The following is a 16,590-nucleotide window of genomic DNA, read 5'->3' as shown; positions in this document are numbered from 1 at the left end:
TTCCACAACAACCATCTCCTTCCACACAATTAATTTTGTACCTAATTGGTTAGCTCACAGTGGATGACATTTGGTCTAACCAATGTTTCATAGAGTTGTACCAAGTCCTCCCTGCTTTTTTATTCTGTGCCCTTCTAATGAAGACAAATATCCTGAATGCCCCCTTCACCACCCAATCTACCTGTGCCTTTGTTCTTTTCAATACTTCTGACGGTCCTGTCATTTCCATGGGGAATATTGCTATAATCCCACTAAAGGAAGATGAGAAGGTAGCACCCTACTGGGAGAAGGGAGGGATCACTGGAATTCCAGTGTGACAGAGGAGGAAATACTGGGTTGTGGGAGGGAGGGACGGGAGGGTGTTGGTCTCTTGGAGATATGGCTGCTACAATGCCGTGGGACGAAACAGCTGCAGAACATCATGAGACATTGGGTGTAGAACCACAATAAGGTGGAGAAGAGATACAACAGTGATACAGCACTGAACACAATAAGGGAGGGTGATGGATATTCAGATGATTAACATTCACACAATCAAAGAGCCTGACCCAGATCCTGGTCTCCAGAACCTCCAGGATCCCAGAACAATCACAATTAAGGAACTATCCAGATCCAAGATCCAGAACAGGCCAGATGACAGCATTGTCCAGCTGCAGGAAATGGAATACTGTTTGCCTGAGCCAGAGTGGGTTTACAACCCAGAACGTGGACCAGCAGAGCCTGGGACAGGAGCAACCCTGTGGTACATGGCCAAGCCACGGCAGAGAGAGAGAGAGAGAGACAGACAGACAAATTGATGGTCAGGCAAGATGGAGCATGCAGTTAAGATGGTAATGGCCGGTGTGACAAACTGCATTTACCTCCGTGACTGCCCCAACACACACATTTGGGCAGGCAGCTGCTGCATTGGAAAGGTGAGAAGCAGAGCAAAAATAAGAGTGCGTCTTCCAGCAAAGAAAAAGCAGCTTAAAATCACCAATACCAGTCAGTGTGGATCATGCACCGTGCACCATACCCATGGGGACACTGACCACTCTCTCCTCAAATCCATCCCCTCTCTTACCACTCTACACACTTCCACACTCACCTCTCCTCACAATCTCTTACACACTCCGTTTCCCCACACCCACTTACACTCAGTTCCCCTCGCACCCTCTTAAACACACTACAGACCCACATACACACTCACTACCCCTCAGTCACTATACAATCCACTTAATTAATCACCTCCCTTTACACCCTACACACTCACACCAGCACTTCACGCAGTCCATCAGCATTCTTCCACACTGCCTGTGCCACGTGACAATGAGTAAAGGAATAGAGTGAGGTGGAGGATAAATGCGTGGCTGAGGGATTGGAGCAGGGGGCAGAGATTCAGATTTCTGGATCATTGGGACCTCTTTTGGGGCAATGTGACCTGTACAAAAAGGACAGGTTGCACTTGAATCCCAGGGGAACCAATATCCTGGCGGGGAGGTTTGCAAAGACTACTGGGGAGAGTTTAAACTCAAATTGCTGGGGGGGGTGGGAACCAAACTGAAGAGACGGAGGAAGATGGGGTTGGCTCACAAATAGAGAAAGCTTGGAGACAGTGCGAGAGGGAGGATAGGCAGGTGATAGAGAAAGGACGCGCTTAGACCGATGGTTTGAGATGTGTCTATATTAATGCAAGGAATATTATGAACAAAGCGGATGAGCTTAGAGCGTGGATCAGCACTTGGATCTATGATGTTGTGGCCATGACAGAGACTTGGATGGCTCAGGGGCAGGAATGGTTACTTTGAGTGCTAGGCTTTAGATGTTTCAGAAAGGACAGGAAGGGAGGCAAAAGAGGTGGGGGCATGGCACTGTTGATCAGAGATAGTGTCACGGTCGTAGAAAAGGAGAAAGGCATGGAGGGATTGTCTAGGAACTGTCTGTGGGTGGAAGTTAGGAACAGGAAGGGGGTCAATAACTCTACTGGGTGTTTTTTATAGACCACCCAATAGTAACAGGGACATCAAGGAGCAGATAGGGAGGCAGATTCTGCAAAGTGTAATAATAACAGGGTCGTTGTGGTGGGAGGTTTTAATTTCCCAAATATCCACTGGCACGTCACTAGAGTGAAGGGTTTCGATGGGGTGGAGTTTGTTAGGTGTGTTCAAGAAGGTTTCTTGACACAACGTGTAGACAAGCCTACAAGAGGAGAGACTGTACTTGATCTGGTATTGGGAAGTGAACCTGGGCAGGTGCCAGGTCTCTCAGTGGGAGAGCATTTTGGAGATAGTGATCACAACTTTATGTCCCTTACTGTAGCAGTGGAGAGGGATAGGAATAGACAAGTTAGGAAAGTGTTTAATTGGAGTAAGGGGAAATACGAGGCTATCAGGCAGGATGTTGGAAGCGTAAATTGTGAACAGATATTCTCTGGGAAATGTACGGAAGAAATGTGGCAAATGTTCAGGGGATATTTGTGAGCAGTTCTGCATAGGTACATCCCAATAAGACAGGGAACAGATGGTAAGGTACAGGAACCGTGGTGTACAAAGGCTGTTGTAAATCTAGTCAAGAAGAAGAGCTTATAAAAGGTTCAAAAAACTAGGAAATGATCGAGAGCAAGAAGATTACCGTATAAGGCTAGCAGGAAGGAGCTCAAGAAAGAAATTAGGAGAGCAAGAGGGGGCCATGAGAAGGCCTTGGTGGACAGGATTAAGGAAAACTCCAAGGCATTCTACAAGCATGTTCAGAGCAAGAGGATAAGATGTGAGGGAATAGGACCAATCAAGAGTGACAGTGGAAAAGTGTGTATGGAACCAGAGGAGATAGCAGAGGTACTTAATGAATACTTTGCTTCAGTATTCACTACAGAAAAGGATCTTGGCGATTGTAGGGATGACTTACAGTGGACTGAAAAGCTTGAGCATGTAGATATTAAGAAAGAGGATGTGCTGGAGCTTTTGAAAAGCATCAAGTCAGACAACTCACCAGGACCGGATGAAAAGTACCCCAGGCTACTGTGGGAGGAGAGGGTGGAGAGTGCTGAGCCTCTGCCAATGATCTTTGCATCATCAATGGGGACAGGAGAGGTTCCGGAGGATTGGAGGGTTGCGGATGTTGTTCCATTATTCAAGAAAGGTAGTAGAGATAGCCCAGGAAATTATAGACCAGTGAGTCTTATTTCAGTGGTTGGTAGGTTGATGGAGAAGATTCTGAGAGGAAGGATTTCTGTTGTTTTCTGGTAGGATGTGTTCAGTACGTGGAAGGCATTCAAAGGCCAAATTTTGAGAGTGCAGAGTTTGCATGTTCCTGCCAGGATTAAAGGCAAAGTTAACAGGCATAGGGAACCTTGGTTTTCAAGGCATATTGACAATCTGGTTAAGAAAAAGAGAGAGGAGTATAGCAGGTATAGGCTACAAGGAACAAATAAGGTACTTGAAAAGTATAGAAAATGTAAGAAAATACTAAAGAAGGAAATCAGGAAGGCAAAAAGACATGAGGTTGCTTTGGCAGACAATGTGAAGGTAAACCCGAAGGGTTTCTGCAAGTATATTAAGAGTAAAAGGATAGTAGGGGAAAAAGTTGGTCCCCTAGAAGATCAAAATAGTCATCTATGTGTGGAGCCTCACGAGATGGGGGAGATCTTAAACAAATTTTTTGCATCAGTATTTACTCAGGAAACTGGCATAGCGTATAGGGAAGGAAGGGAAACAAGCAGCAGTGTCATGGAACATACAGAGATTAAAGAGGAGGAGGTGCTTGCTGCTTTACAGCGAATAAAGGTAGATAAATCCCCCGGGCCTGACTTGATATTTCCTCGGACCTTGAGAGAGACTAGTGTAGGAATTGCAAGGGCCTTGGCAGAAATATTTAAAATGTCCTTAGCCACGGGTATGGTGCCGGAGGATTGGAGGGTGGCTCATGTTGTTCCGTTGTTTAAAAAAAGGCTCCAAAAGTAAACCAAGTAATTACAGGCTGGTGAGCCTGACATCTACTACTACTACGTCGACTCAGGCCGAGGGAGCCAGCGTTGGGCCTGACATCAGTAGTAGTAGTTGGAAGGTGTTCTGAGAGATCAGATATACAAGTATTTGGATAGCCAAGGGCTGATTAAGGATAGTCAGCATGGCTTTGTGCATGGTAGATCCTGTTTAACGAATCTTGTAGAGTTTTTCGAGGAGGTTACCGAGAAAATAGATGAAGGAAAGGCTGTGAATGTTGGCTACATGGACTTTAGTAAGGTCTTTGACAAGGTCCCACATGGGAGGTTCGTTCAGAAGGTTCAGACACTAGGAATCCATGGAGAGGTTGTAAACTGGATTCGAAATTGGCTATGTGGGAGGAGACAGAGAGTGGTAGTGGATAATTGCTTCTCAGACTGGAGGCCTGTGACTAGTGGTGTGCCTCAAGGATCTGTGCTGGGACCATTGTTGTTTGTTGTCTATATCAATGATCTAGATAATAATGTGGTAAATTGGATCAGCAAGTTTGCTGATGACACTAAGATTGGAGGCATTGTGGATAGCGAGGACAGCTTGCAAAGCTTGCAGAGGGATCTGAACCAACTGGAAAAATCGGCCAGAAAATGGCAGATGGAATTTAATGCAGACAAGTGTGTTGCATTTTGGAAGGACAAATCAAGGTAGGACATACACAGTGAATGGTAGGGCACTGAGGAGTGCGAAGGAGCAAAGAGATCTGGGAGTTCAGATACATATTTCCCTGAAAGTGGCGGCACAGGTAGACAGGGTTGTAAAGAAGGCTTTTGGTATCCTGGCATTCATAAATCAAAGTATTGAGTATAGGAATTGGGAAGTTATGGGGAGGTTGTATAAGACATTGGTGAGGCCAAGTTTGGAGTATTGTGTACAGTTCTGGTCACCTAACTATAGGAAGGATATCAGTAAGGTTGAAAGAGTGCAGAGAAGATTTACTAGGATATTGCCAGGTCTTCAGGAGTTGAGTTACAGGACTTTATTCCTTGGAACATGGAAAAATGAGGGGAGATTTGATAGAGGTTTACAAAATTATGAGGGGCATAGATAGAGTAAATGTGAATAGGCTCTTTCCACTTAGATTAGGAGAGATAAATACAAGAGGACATGGCTTTAGGTGAAAGGGGAAAGGTTTAGGAGGAACATTAGGGGGAACTTCTTCACTCAGAGAGTGGTGGGAGTGTGGAATGAGCTGCCATCTGACATGGTAAATGTGGGCTCACTCTTAAAGTTTTAATAATAAATTGGATTGGTACATGGATGGGAGATGTCTGGAGGGTTATGGACTGGATGCAGGTCAATGGGACTAGCGGAATAATGTTTCAGCACAGACTAGAAGGGCCGAATGGCCTGTTTTCTGAGCTGTAATGTTCTATGGTTCTAGCATTTGGAGAGGCATAATATGATTAGGTATGGTCAGCATGGCTTTGTGAAAGGCAGGTCATGCCTTAGAAGTCTGATTAAATTTTTTGTGGATGAAGGTGCAGCAGTAGATGTAGTGCATATGGATTTCAGCAAGGCATTTGACAAGGTACCTCATACAAGACTTATTGAGAAAGTACGGAGGCATGGGATCAATCGGGAAATTGCTTTGTGGATCCAGAACTGGCTTGCCAGCACAAGGGAAAGAGTGGTTGTAGACGAGTCATATTGTGCATGGAGGGGTCAGTCACCAGTGGTGTGCCTCAGGGATCTGTTCTGGGACGCTTACTCTTTGTGATGTTTATAAATGACCTGGATGAAGAAGTGGAGGGATGGGTTAGTAAATATGCTGATGACACAAAGGTTGGAGGTGTGGAAAGCTATCAGAGGTTATAGCGGGTCACTGATAGGATTCAAAAATGGGCTGAGAAGTGGCAGATAGACTTCAACCCAGATAAGCGTGAGGTGGTTCATTTTGTTAGGTCAAATATGATGCTAGAATATAGTATTAATGGTAAGACTCTTGGCAGTGTGGAGGATCAGAGGGATCTTGGGGTCCCTGTCCATAGGACACTCAAAGCTGCTACGCAGGTTGACTCTGTAGTTAAGAAAAACTACAAGCATTGGCCTTTATCAATCGTGGATTTGAGATTAGAAGCCGAGAGGTAATGTTGCAGCTTTATAGGACCCTGGTCAGACTCCACTTGGAGAACTGTGCTCATTTCTGGTCGCCTCACTACAGGAAGGATGTGGAAACCATAGAAAGGGTGCAGAGAAGATTTACAAGGATGTTGCCTGGATTGGGGAGCACGCCTTATGAAAACAGGTTGAGTGAACTCGGCCTTTTCTCCTTGCAGCAATGGAGAATGAGAGGTGACCTGATAGAGGTGTATAAGATGATGAGAGGCATAGATCGTGTGGATAGTCAGAGGCTTTTTCCCAGGGCTGAAAAGGCTAGCATGAGAGGGCACAGTTAAAGTGCTTGGAAGTAGGTACAGAGGAGATGTCAGGGGTAAGTTTTTTTACGCAGAGAGTGGTGAGTGTGTGGAATGGGCTGTTGGCGACAGTGGTGGAGGTGGATACGATAGTGTCTTTTTAGAGACTCCTGGACAGGTATATGGAGCTCAGAAAAATAGAGGGCTACGGGTAACCCCAGGCAATTTCTTCGATAAGGACATGTTCGGCACAGCTTTGTGGGCCGAAGGGCCTGTGTTGTGCTGTAGGGTTTCTGTTTCACATACTTACCAATGAGACCCCCACAGCTTGCGCACACCACCATTCCCAGACACTTCCCTCGCACATTATTTCCCCTATTCACACTCATTACCCTAGCAAATCTCACTCACTGAACTCACATTCCATGTCCCTAGTACTTATCCTCCTCACAATTATCATTCCTCCACTGCACACTCACTCCCACACTCGTGTACCATTACTCTTGCTTCTCACTCCATACTGAGTGCATCATGGATCACAAACCCATAACCCCTCGCACACTCCCCATACCCTCTCCTAAACACTCCCCACACATCTCTCTCTCTCACACACACACATCCCACATCACCTCAGACACCCCTTGCACACTCACTCTTTCTTATGTATCTCTTGCACACCCATATTCCCTCCCGCAACCCCTGGATCACCAGACAATGCATCATGGGAGGAAGGTCACCATTTAACAAGAAACCTTGTGGGGAAGGAGGGAGGTCACCATGTGTCAGATCGTGACCCCGTGTTCTGGATGTGACAAAGACTTTAGGGTCAGAGGGAATCCTCACACCAATGATGCATTATCTTCCACAGTTAGCGATGCTGTTGCGTCCGCTGGGGTTTTTCTGCCTCTCTTTGCCTCATTCTCTGCCTTATGCAAAGGCTGGAATTTTTATTTTATTTCAGAAATCAAAAACGCAAACCCAGAATAAGAGCACAAGTCAACCTCTGCTTGACTTATCTCACATCTTACCTTCACCCTGACCCCTCACTGGCTCTAACCACTCTCTTCCCGAACCTTCACCTTTCACCCACAATCTAACCTCTCTTGCACACCTTCCCATCACCATGACCCCTCATCTTCACCTTGACCCATCAATGACTGACCCCAGCCCTCAGCCTTGACCCTCACTCTGACTATTCGCCTGCAACCTGATCCTTCACCATCACTGTGACTGACATGACTCTCACCCACACTGTCTCTTTATCTGACCCCTGACCCAAACACTAACCCCTCACCCACACTCTGATCCATCTGTCCTACATACCCCTCACACTAAGCATCCCAGCCACAACCTACAGAATATAATCCCAAATCGCTCACTGTAACCTCTGACCACCCATGCCAACTACTCACTAAACAGTGTACCCTGATCTTGCTCAGTGAACCAACCTCAACATCCAGCTTGTCCCTTACCTCCTCGCTTTCAAGTCTGTGAAGGTTGACAGTGATGAACTTGAGATACTGACTGGAGAGAGTCATCAGCTCGATGTAGCGCGTCCGTAGATCCACAACCTACAAGCAGACAAGACAGATCAGATGTTGGCAGCTTGGCTGAAGCAGAACATGGGATCCAGGGTGAGGCCATGTCGTTAAAGGATGAAAAATGCACGGTCTTCTGGCACGCTTGTTGTTTGCTGGACATAGGGTAGGGAAGTCTGGGTACAATTCTATGAGATATTGGTTTGGCCACATGGGATCCAGGATGAATACAAAGTTGGTGGAGAAAGCAGAGGGGGTCGTCATGTAGTGTTGTGACCAGTGGCATGCTGCAGGGATCGGTGCTGGGTGCACTGTTGGTTGTCATCCAAATTAATGATCTGGATGTGACAGTGATTGGCAGGAACTCAGAAGGCCAGGCAGCATCTATGGAAAAGAGTAAACAGTCAGTGTTTCTGGCCGACCCTTCAGGAGGACTGATTAGGGGCTGGATGAAGGGACTCAGCCCAAAATGTTGACTATTTACTCCTTTCCGTAGATGCTGGAGGAGCTCAGCAGGCCAGATAGCATTTTGTGTGTATCACCTTGATTTCCAGCATCTGCAGATTTTCTTTCGTTTGTGAATGTCAGGAGACAGACCAAGGAGTACAGGAAAATTAATGATCTGGATGAGACACTCAATGGCAGGAGATTGACAAAGTACAGGCAAATTAACGACCTGGATGAGACAGTCAATGGCAGGAGATTGACAAAGTACAGGAAAATTAATGATCTGGATGAGACACTCAATGGCAGGAGATTGAAAAAGTACAGGCAAATTAACGACCTGGATGAGACAGTCAATGGCAGGAGATTGACAAAGTACAGGAAAATTAATGATCTGGATGAAACACACACACACACACACACACACACACACACACACACAGAGTGTTGGAGGAACTCAGCAGTTCAGGGAGCATCTAGGAAAAGAGTACAGTCGATGTTTCAGGGAAAAACCTTCAGCAGAACTAACGATCTGGATGAGACCTGAAATGTCAACTGTACTGTTTTCCTAGTTGCTGGCTGGTCTGCTATGATCAGCCAGCAGCTTGTGTGTTGCTCGGATTTCCAGCATCTGCAGATTTTCTCTTGTTTGTGATTTTCATTCGTCAAGGCACTGAGTACAGGAATTGCGACAAAATGTTAGTGAGTCCACACCTGGGGTGTGCATTGCTCTGGCTGTCTAGCTCTATCTACTTGGCGCACTTTTTACAGTGGTGCATTCGCGTGGTCAAATTGGTGGAAGGGGCCTCATACAGGTCCAGGAGAGTGAGAGATTTAAAAAAGGAGCTCTCACAAGATTTTGTTTTTTTTTTGGTGGTGCAGTTGTGATTCATTAGGAAGGGTAATTAAAAATAAGGTGGTGAGAAGCAGAGCGGCCATTATTAGAGTGGACCAGTGTTAGAAGGCAAGGCTTTGGTTCATCAGGTTTCAGCGAGGACAGGATGAATCCGGTGAGTTTCTTCTCCACCAGAAGGTGGTGAATTTGTGGAATTCATTGCCGCAGGCAGCTGCGGAGGACAAGTCACTGGATACATTTAAGGTGGAGGTTGATAAGTTCTTGGTAAGTCAGGGTGTGAAAGGTGATGGGGAGAAGGCAGGAGAATGTGGTTGAAAGGTAAACGGATCAGCTATGTTGAAATGACAGAGTAGACATGATGGGCTGAGTGAAACCATAAAACCATAAGATATAGGGGCACAATTTAGGGAGCTAGGTAGAAAGTTGTGAAACAGGACCTCCGTGGTAGTAGTTTCTGGATTGCTGCCTGTGCCACATGCCAGTGAGGGAAAGTATAGAATGATTTGGCAAGTGAGTGAATGTCTGAGGAGCTGGTGCAGGGGGCAGGTTCAAATTTATGGATCATTGTTATCTCTTCTGGGGAAGGTATGACCTCTACAAAAGGGACGAGTTACACCTAACCTGAAAGGGTCCAATATCCTCGCGGGCAGGTTGGCTAGAGTTGTTTGGGTGGATTTAAACTTTTTTAGCAGGGAATGGGAACCAGAGTGATAGTGCAGAAGATGAGGTGGCTGGTTTACAAACAGAAGCAACATGCAATAGGAGTCCTCACAAGGAGAGGCTTGTGATAGGACAAAATTGCAGTCAACAGCAATGTAAAAGGTGGACAAAATTGAAAAAGGTGAATACAGGATTGATGGTGTCACGTTTGAATGCATGCTGTATACGGAATAAGGTAGATGGGCTTGGAAGCACAGTTACAGATTGACATGTTTGATGTAGACATCACTGAATCATGGCTGAAAGAAGATTATAGCTGGGAGCTTAATATCATAGGATACACATTGTATCAAAAGGACAGGCAGGAAGGCAGAAGAGACGGCATTACTCTTCGTAAAAAATGAAATCAATCATGAGAAGGTTCTTGGGAAACTGAAAAGTCTGAAGGTAGACAAGTTCCCTGGACCATACTGTGTACTTCCCTGCGCGAAAGGTGAAAAGTTTAATGGAAATACGGGGGGAAATGTCTTCATTCAGAAGATTTATGAGAGTGTGGAATTAGCTGCCAGCACAAGTGGTGCATACAACCTTGATTTCAATGTTTCAGTGAAGTTTGGATAGTACATGGATAGTAGGGGTATGGAGGGCTATGATCCTGGTGCAATTCAACGTAAGTCAATGCGTCCATGATATTCTGAAGTGGGAAGGTGAACAGCCAGAGGCCATGGCACATATTGGTACCAACGACATAGGTAGGAAAAGGGAGGAGGTCCTGAAACAGACTACAGGGAGTTAGGAAGGAAGTTGAGAAGCAGGACCTCAAAGGTAGGAATCTCAGGATTTCTGCCTGTGCCATGTGACAGTGAGTATAGGAATAGAGTGAGGTGGTGGATAAATACATGGCTGAAGGATTGGAGCAGGAGCAGGGATTCAGATTTCTGGATCACTGGGACCTCTTTTGGGATAGGCATAACCTGTACAAAAAGGACGGGTTGCATTTGAATCCAAGAGGGACCAATATCCTGCCAGGGAGGTCTGTTAATGCTATTGGGGAGAGGTTAAACTAGAATTGCTGGGGGGTGGGAAGTGAACTGAAGAGATGGAGGAAGGCACAGATGAAGGTAGGTAATTCACCTGAACCAGATGGTATACACCCCAGGGTTCTGAAGGAGGTGGCTGAAATGATTGTGGAGACATGGTAATGACCTTTCAAGAATCACTGGATTCTGGAATGGTTTTGGAGACTGGAAAATTGCAATTGTTACTCCACTTTTCAAGAAGAGAGAGCGGCAGAAGAAAAGGACGTATAGGCGTTAGTCTGACTTCAGTGGTTGGGAAGAGGTTGGAGTTGATTGTTATGGTTGTGGTTTTGGGGTACTTGGAGGCACATGACAAAATAAGCTACAGTCAGCATGGTTTTCTCAAGGGAATATTTTGCCTGATAAATCTGTTGGTATTCTTCGAAGAAATAACAACCAGGATGGATAAAAGAGAACCGGTTGATGCTGTGTATTCAGGTTTTCAGAAGGCCTTTGACAAGGTGCCACACGAGGCTGCTTAACAAGCTATGAGCCCGTGATATTACAGGGAAGATTCTAGCATGGATGAAGCAGTGGCTGACACCTAGATCTTCCGCCAAACTGCCAGTGGCTTCCACAGTCAAGACTGATGCAAAATACTTATTCAGTTCATCCGCTATTTTCTTGTCCCCCATTACTACCTCTCCAGCATCATTTTTCAGTAGTCCAATATCCACCCTTGCCTCTCTTATACACTTTATGTATCCAAAAAATCTTTTGATGTCCTCTTTAACATTATTGGCTAGCTTACTTTCATTTTCCTTCTTTACCTTCTCAACTACTTTTTAGTTGTCTTCTGCTGGTTTTGGTTTTCAAAAGCTTTCCAATCCTCCAACTTCCTACTAATTTTTCCTCTCTGGCTTTTATGTTGCCTTTGACTTCACTTGTTAGCCATGGTTGTGTCATCTTGGCTTTATAATAATAATATTTCTTACTTTTTGGGATGTATTTATCCTGAGCTTTCTGAATTGCTTCCAGAGATTCCAGCTATTGCTGTTCTGCCATCATCCCTGCCAGTGTTCTTTTCCAATCAATTCTGGCCAACTCCTTTCTCATGGCTCTGTAATTCCCTTTACTCCAATGTAATACTGATACATCTGACTTTAGCGTCTCCTCAAAATTCAGGGTGAATTCAATCATATTATGATCACTCTCCCAAAGGGGTTCTTTTACCTTAAGCTCGTTAATCAATTCCAGTTCATTGAACAACACCCACTCATAGAAACATCGAAACATAGAAAACTTACAGCACAATACAGGCCCACAAAGCTGTAACAAACATGTCCTTACTTTAGTCCTGACGAAGGGTCTCGGCCTGAAACATCGACTGCACCTCTTCCTACAGATGCTGCCTGGCCTGCTGCGTTCACCAGCAACTTTGATGTGTGTTCCTTACTTTAGAACTACCCAGGCTTACCCATAGCCCTCTGTTTTTCTAAGCTCCATGTATCCATCCAGGAGTTTCTTAAAAGACCCTATCGTTTCCGCCTGTACCACCGGCGCCGGCAGCCCATTCCACGCACTCACCTCTCTGCGTAAAAAACGTATCCCTGACATCTCCTCTGTACCTACTTCCAAGCACCTTAAAACTGTGCTCACTCATGTTAGCCATTTCAGCCCAGGAAAAAAGCCTCTGATTATCCACATGATCAATGCCTCTCATTATCTAGTACACATCTATCAGGCCACCTCTCATCCTCCATCGCTCCATGGAGAAAAGGCCAAATTCACTCAACCTATTCGCATAAAGCATGCTCCCCAATCCAGGCAGCATCCTTGTAAATATCCTCTGCACCCTTTCTATGGTTTCTATGTCCTTCCTGTAGTGAGGTGACCAGAACTGAGCACAGTACTCCAAGTGGGGTCTGACCAGGGTCCTATATAGCTGCAACATTACCTCTCGGTTCTTAAACTCAATATCACGATTGATGAAGGCCAATGCTCCACATGCCTTCTTAACCACACAGTCAACCTGCGCAGCTGCTTTGTGTATCCTATGGACACGGACCCCAAGATCACTCTGATCCTCCACACTGCCAAGAGTCTTACCATTAATACTATATTCTGCCATCATATTTCACCTACCAAAATGAACCACTTCACACTTATCTGGGTTGAACTTCATCTGCCACTTCTCAGCCCAGTTTTGCATCCTATCAATGTCCCGCTGTAACCTCTGACAGCCCTCCACACTATCCACAACACCCCCAACCTTTCTGTCATCAGCAAATTTACTAACCCATCCCTCCACTTTGTCATCCAGGTCATTTATAAAAAATTATAAAGAGTAGGGGTCCCAGAACAGATTCCTGAGGCACCCCACTGGTCACCGACCTCCATGCAGAATATGACCCGTCTACAACCACTCTTTGCCTTCTGTGGGCAAGTCAGTTCTGGATCCATAAAGCAATGTCCCCTTGGATCCCATGCCTCCTTACCTTCTCAATAAGCCTTGCATGGGGTACCTTATCAAATGCCTTGCTAAAATCCATATACACTGCATCTATGTCTCTACCCTCATCAATGTGTTTAGTCACATCCTCAAAAACTTCAATCAGGCTCATAAGGCACGACCTGCCTTTGACAAAGCCATCCTGACTATTCCTAGTCATATTATGCCTCTCCAAATGTTCATAAATCTTGCTCCTCAGGATCTTCTCCATCAACTTACCAACCACTGAATTAAGACTCACTCATCTATAATTTCCTGGGCTATATCCCTACTCCCTTTCTTGAATAAGGGAACATCCGCAGTCCTCCAATCCTCTGGAACCTCTTCCGTCCTCACTGATGATGCAAAGATCATCACCAGTGGCTCAGCAATCTCCTTCCTTGCTTCCCACAGTAGCCTGGGGTACATCCAGTCTGGTCCAGGTGACTTACCCAACTTGATGCTTTCTAAAAAATCCAGCATATCCCCTTCCTTAATATCTACATGCTCAAGCTTTTCAGTCTGCTGCAAGTCATCCCTACAATTGCCAAGACCCTTCTCCGTAGTGATACTGAAACAAAGTATTCATTAAGTACCTCTGCCATCTCCTCTGGCTCCATACACATTTTTCCACTGTCACACTTGATTGGTCCTATTCTCTTATGTCTTATCCTCTTGCTCTTCACCTACTTGTAGAATGCCTTGGCGTTTTCCTTAATCCTGTCTGCCAAGGCTTTCTCATGGCCCCTTCTGGCTCTCCTAATTTCATTCTTCAGCTCCTTCCTGCTAGCCTTATAATCTTCTAGATCTCTATCATTACCTAGTTTTTTGAACCTTTCGTAAGCTCTTCTTTTCTTCTTGACTAGATTTACGACAGACCGGTTTATTATTGACAATATCCTTGTGGACCGGCCAACCCAGGGGGTGGGGGTAGGGTTACCAACGGACAAGAGTAGCAGTCAAATACGTTGTGTTTACCCCGAGAAAGACTACATAGACCATGAAGCCTTACGCGGGCCCAGTGCGCATGCGTGTACGTGTCGATTTTTTTCTACAAGTTGTTTTCAGCGATTCTGCTCGGGGGGCGGGGGGGTGTTAATCACGACCGGAATATAGGGGAAGTGGCTAATACACTCAATTTCGTTTCTAAAAGGGTTTATCTAACAAATTTAATATTAAACACACAGCGCATATTTTCCTCGCATGAACATAGTGATAAGTCAATTATCAAGGGAGGCCAGGGGACCTTGAAGTAAGTGTTGAACGAACTTCCAGTAGAAGTGGTAGAGGCAGGTTCGATATTATCATTTAAAGAAAAAATTGGATAGGTATATGGACAGGAAAGGAATGGAGGGTTATGGGCTGAGTGCAGGTCGGTGGGACTAGGTGAGAGTAGCATTCCGCACGGACTAGAAGGGCAGAGATGGCCTGTTTCCGTGCTGTGATTGTTATATGGTTATATAAGTCACTTATAAGTCAATAGCATCATAACATTTTAAGTAACGTTAAACACACAGCACATATTTTCCCCATATGAACATATAAAATCATTGCAACGCACCAATATCGCTGAATCAGTGGGAGCCCTGGGCTTGTTTCCCTGCAACAAGACGGTCCTATCGAAGGGTGATGGGAGACAGCGATACTCAAAGGGGGTTCCTTATGTCCAGCCTATTCCGCAATTTAGTTTTCGTTGCATTCATTGCAGAGATATGTTGGAAATGGAAGCAATGTTTTCAGTGCTTTCGTGGCTATCTCAGGATATTTAGTCTTGACTTTGATCCGGAATGCCGGCAGAGATGTTATGTCAAACATACTTTTCAGCCTGTCGTCATTTGCAAGCTCGAGGAGTTGATCTCCTTCCTGCGCTCACATGGATGACGCGCGGGTAATGACTTCGCATGTGTTCAAGCTCAGCAATGGCCATGACAGGGAATGAGGAAAGGTGCAGCTGACCTTGTTTCCTCGCGGCCCAGTACCGCATGCTTTGCGGCCCGGTGGTTGGGGACCGCTGTTATACACCACAGTTCCTGTACCCTACTATCCTTTCCCTGTCTCATTGGAACGTATCTACACAGAACCCCACATAAATATCCCCTGAACATTTGCCACATTTCTGCCATACGTTTCCCTGAGAACATCTGTTTCCTATTTATGCTTCCAAGTTCCTGCCAGATAGCCTCATATTTACCCTTCTTCCAATTGAATGTTTCCCTAACTTGCCTGTTCCTATCCCTCTCCAATGCTATGATAAAGGAGATAGAATTGGGATCACTATCTCCAAAACGTTCTCCCACTGAGCGGGTTCATTTCCCAATACCAGATCAAGTACAGCCTCTCCTCTTGTAGGCTTATCTACATATTGTGTCAAGAAACCTCCCTGAACACACCTAACAACCTCCACCCCATCTAAACCCCTCACTCTAGGGAGATGCCAATCAATATTTGAGAAACTAAAATCTCCCACCACAACAACCCTGTTATTATTACTCCTTTCCAGAATCTGTCTCCCTATCTGCTCCTCGATATCCTTGTTACTATTGAGTGGTCTATAAAAGATACCCAGTAGAGTTATTGACTGCTTCCTGTTTCTAAATTCCACCCACAGAGACTCCGTAGATAACCCCTCCATGACTTCATCGAAAATATCAGATATTCAAGAATATCTGATCCCCTATTGGACTCAATTATGAGCAGCTCTAAAAAGCAATCTCGCTGGTATTCCAGAAATTTCTCCTCTTGGAATCCAGCACAAATCTGATTTTCCCAATCTGCCTACATACTGAAAACCCTCAGGACTATTGTAACATTGCCCTTTTGACATGCATTTTCTATCTCCCATTGTAATTTGTAGACCACATCCTTACTACTGTTTGGGGATCTCTATACTCCTCTTATCAGTCATTTTACCTTTGCGGTTCCTTAGCTCTATCCTCAATGACTCAATACCTTCTGAGCTTATGTTACCTCTTTCTAATAATTTGATTTCATTTTTTACCAACAAAGTAATGCTGCCCTCTCTGCCTTTCTTTCTGTCCTTTCAATACAGCGTGTATCCTTCGTCCCAACTGTAATCTTCTTTAAGCCATTATTCAGTGATGCCTACAGCATCATACATGCCAACCTGTAACTGTGCAACAGGTTTATTTACCTTATTCTGTTTTCTGTGTGCATTTAAATATAACACCTTCAGTCCTGTATTCACATTTTTCAACTTTGTCCAACTTTTATATTGCAACTCATCCTGTTGA

At 45.1% G+C, this 16,590-nt stretch overlaps 1 protein-coding gene across 18 annotated transcripts in view; it reads right to left on the bottom strand.

The window, feature by feature from the left end:
• LOC140195654 (plectin-like) overlaps positions 1–16,590 on the bottom strand; it is a 435,007-nt gene that overhangs the window by 45,941 nt on the left and 372,476 nt on the right. For all 18 annotated transcript variants that reach the window (XM_072254355.1, XM_072254356.1, XM_072254359.1 and 15 more), the window contains one exon: positions 7,804–7,902. In XM_072254355.1, coding sequence (XP_072110456.1) covers positions 7,804–7,902 — 99 coding nt within the window. The remainder of the gene's footprint in view (positions 1–7,803; positions 7,903–16,590) is intronic.

This window comes from Mobula birostris, chromosome 3 (assembly GCF_030028105.1).
Source record: "Mobula birostris isolate sMobBir1 chromosome 3, sMobBir1.hap1, whole genome shotgun sequence".
Classification (NCBI taxonomy): domain Eukaryota; kingdom Metazoa; phylum Chordata; class Chondrichthyes; order Myliobatiformes; family Myliobatidae; genus Mobula; species Mobula birostris.
The sequence above is the reverse complement of the archived record's forward strand: the minus strand, read 5'-3'. Positions and strand labels throughout refer to the sequence as shown.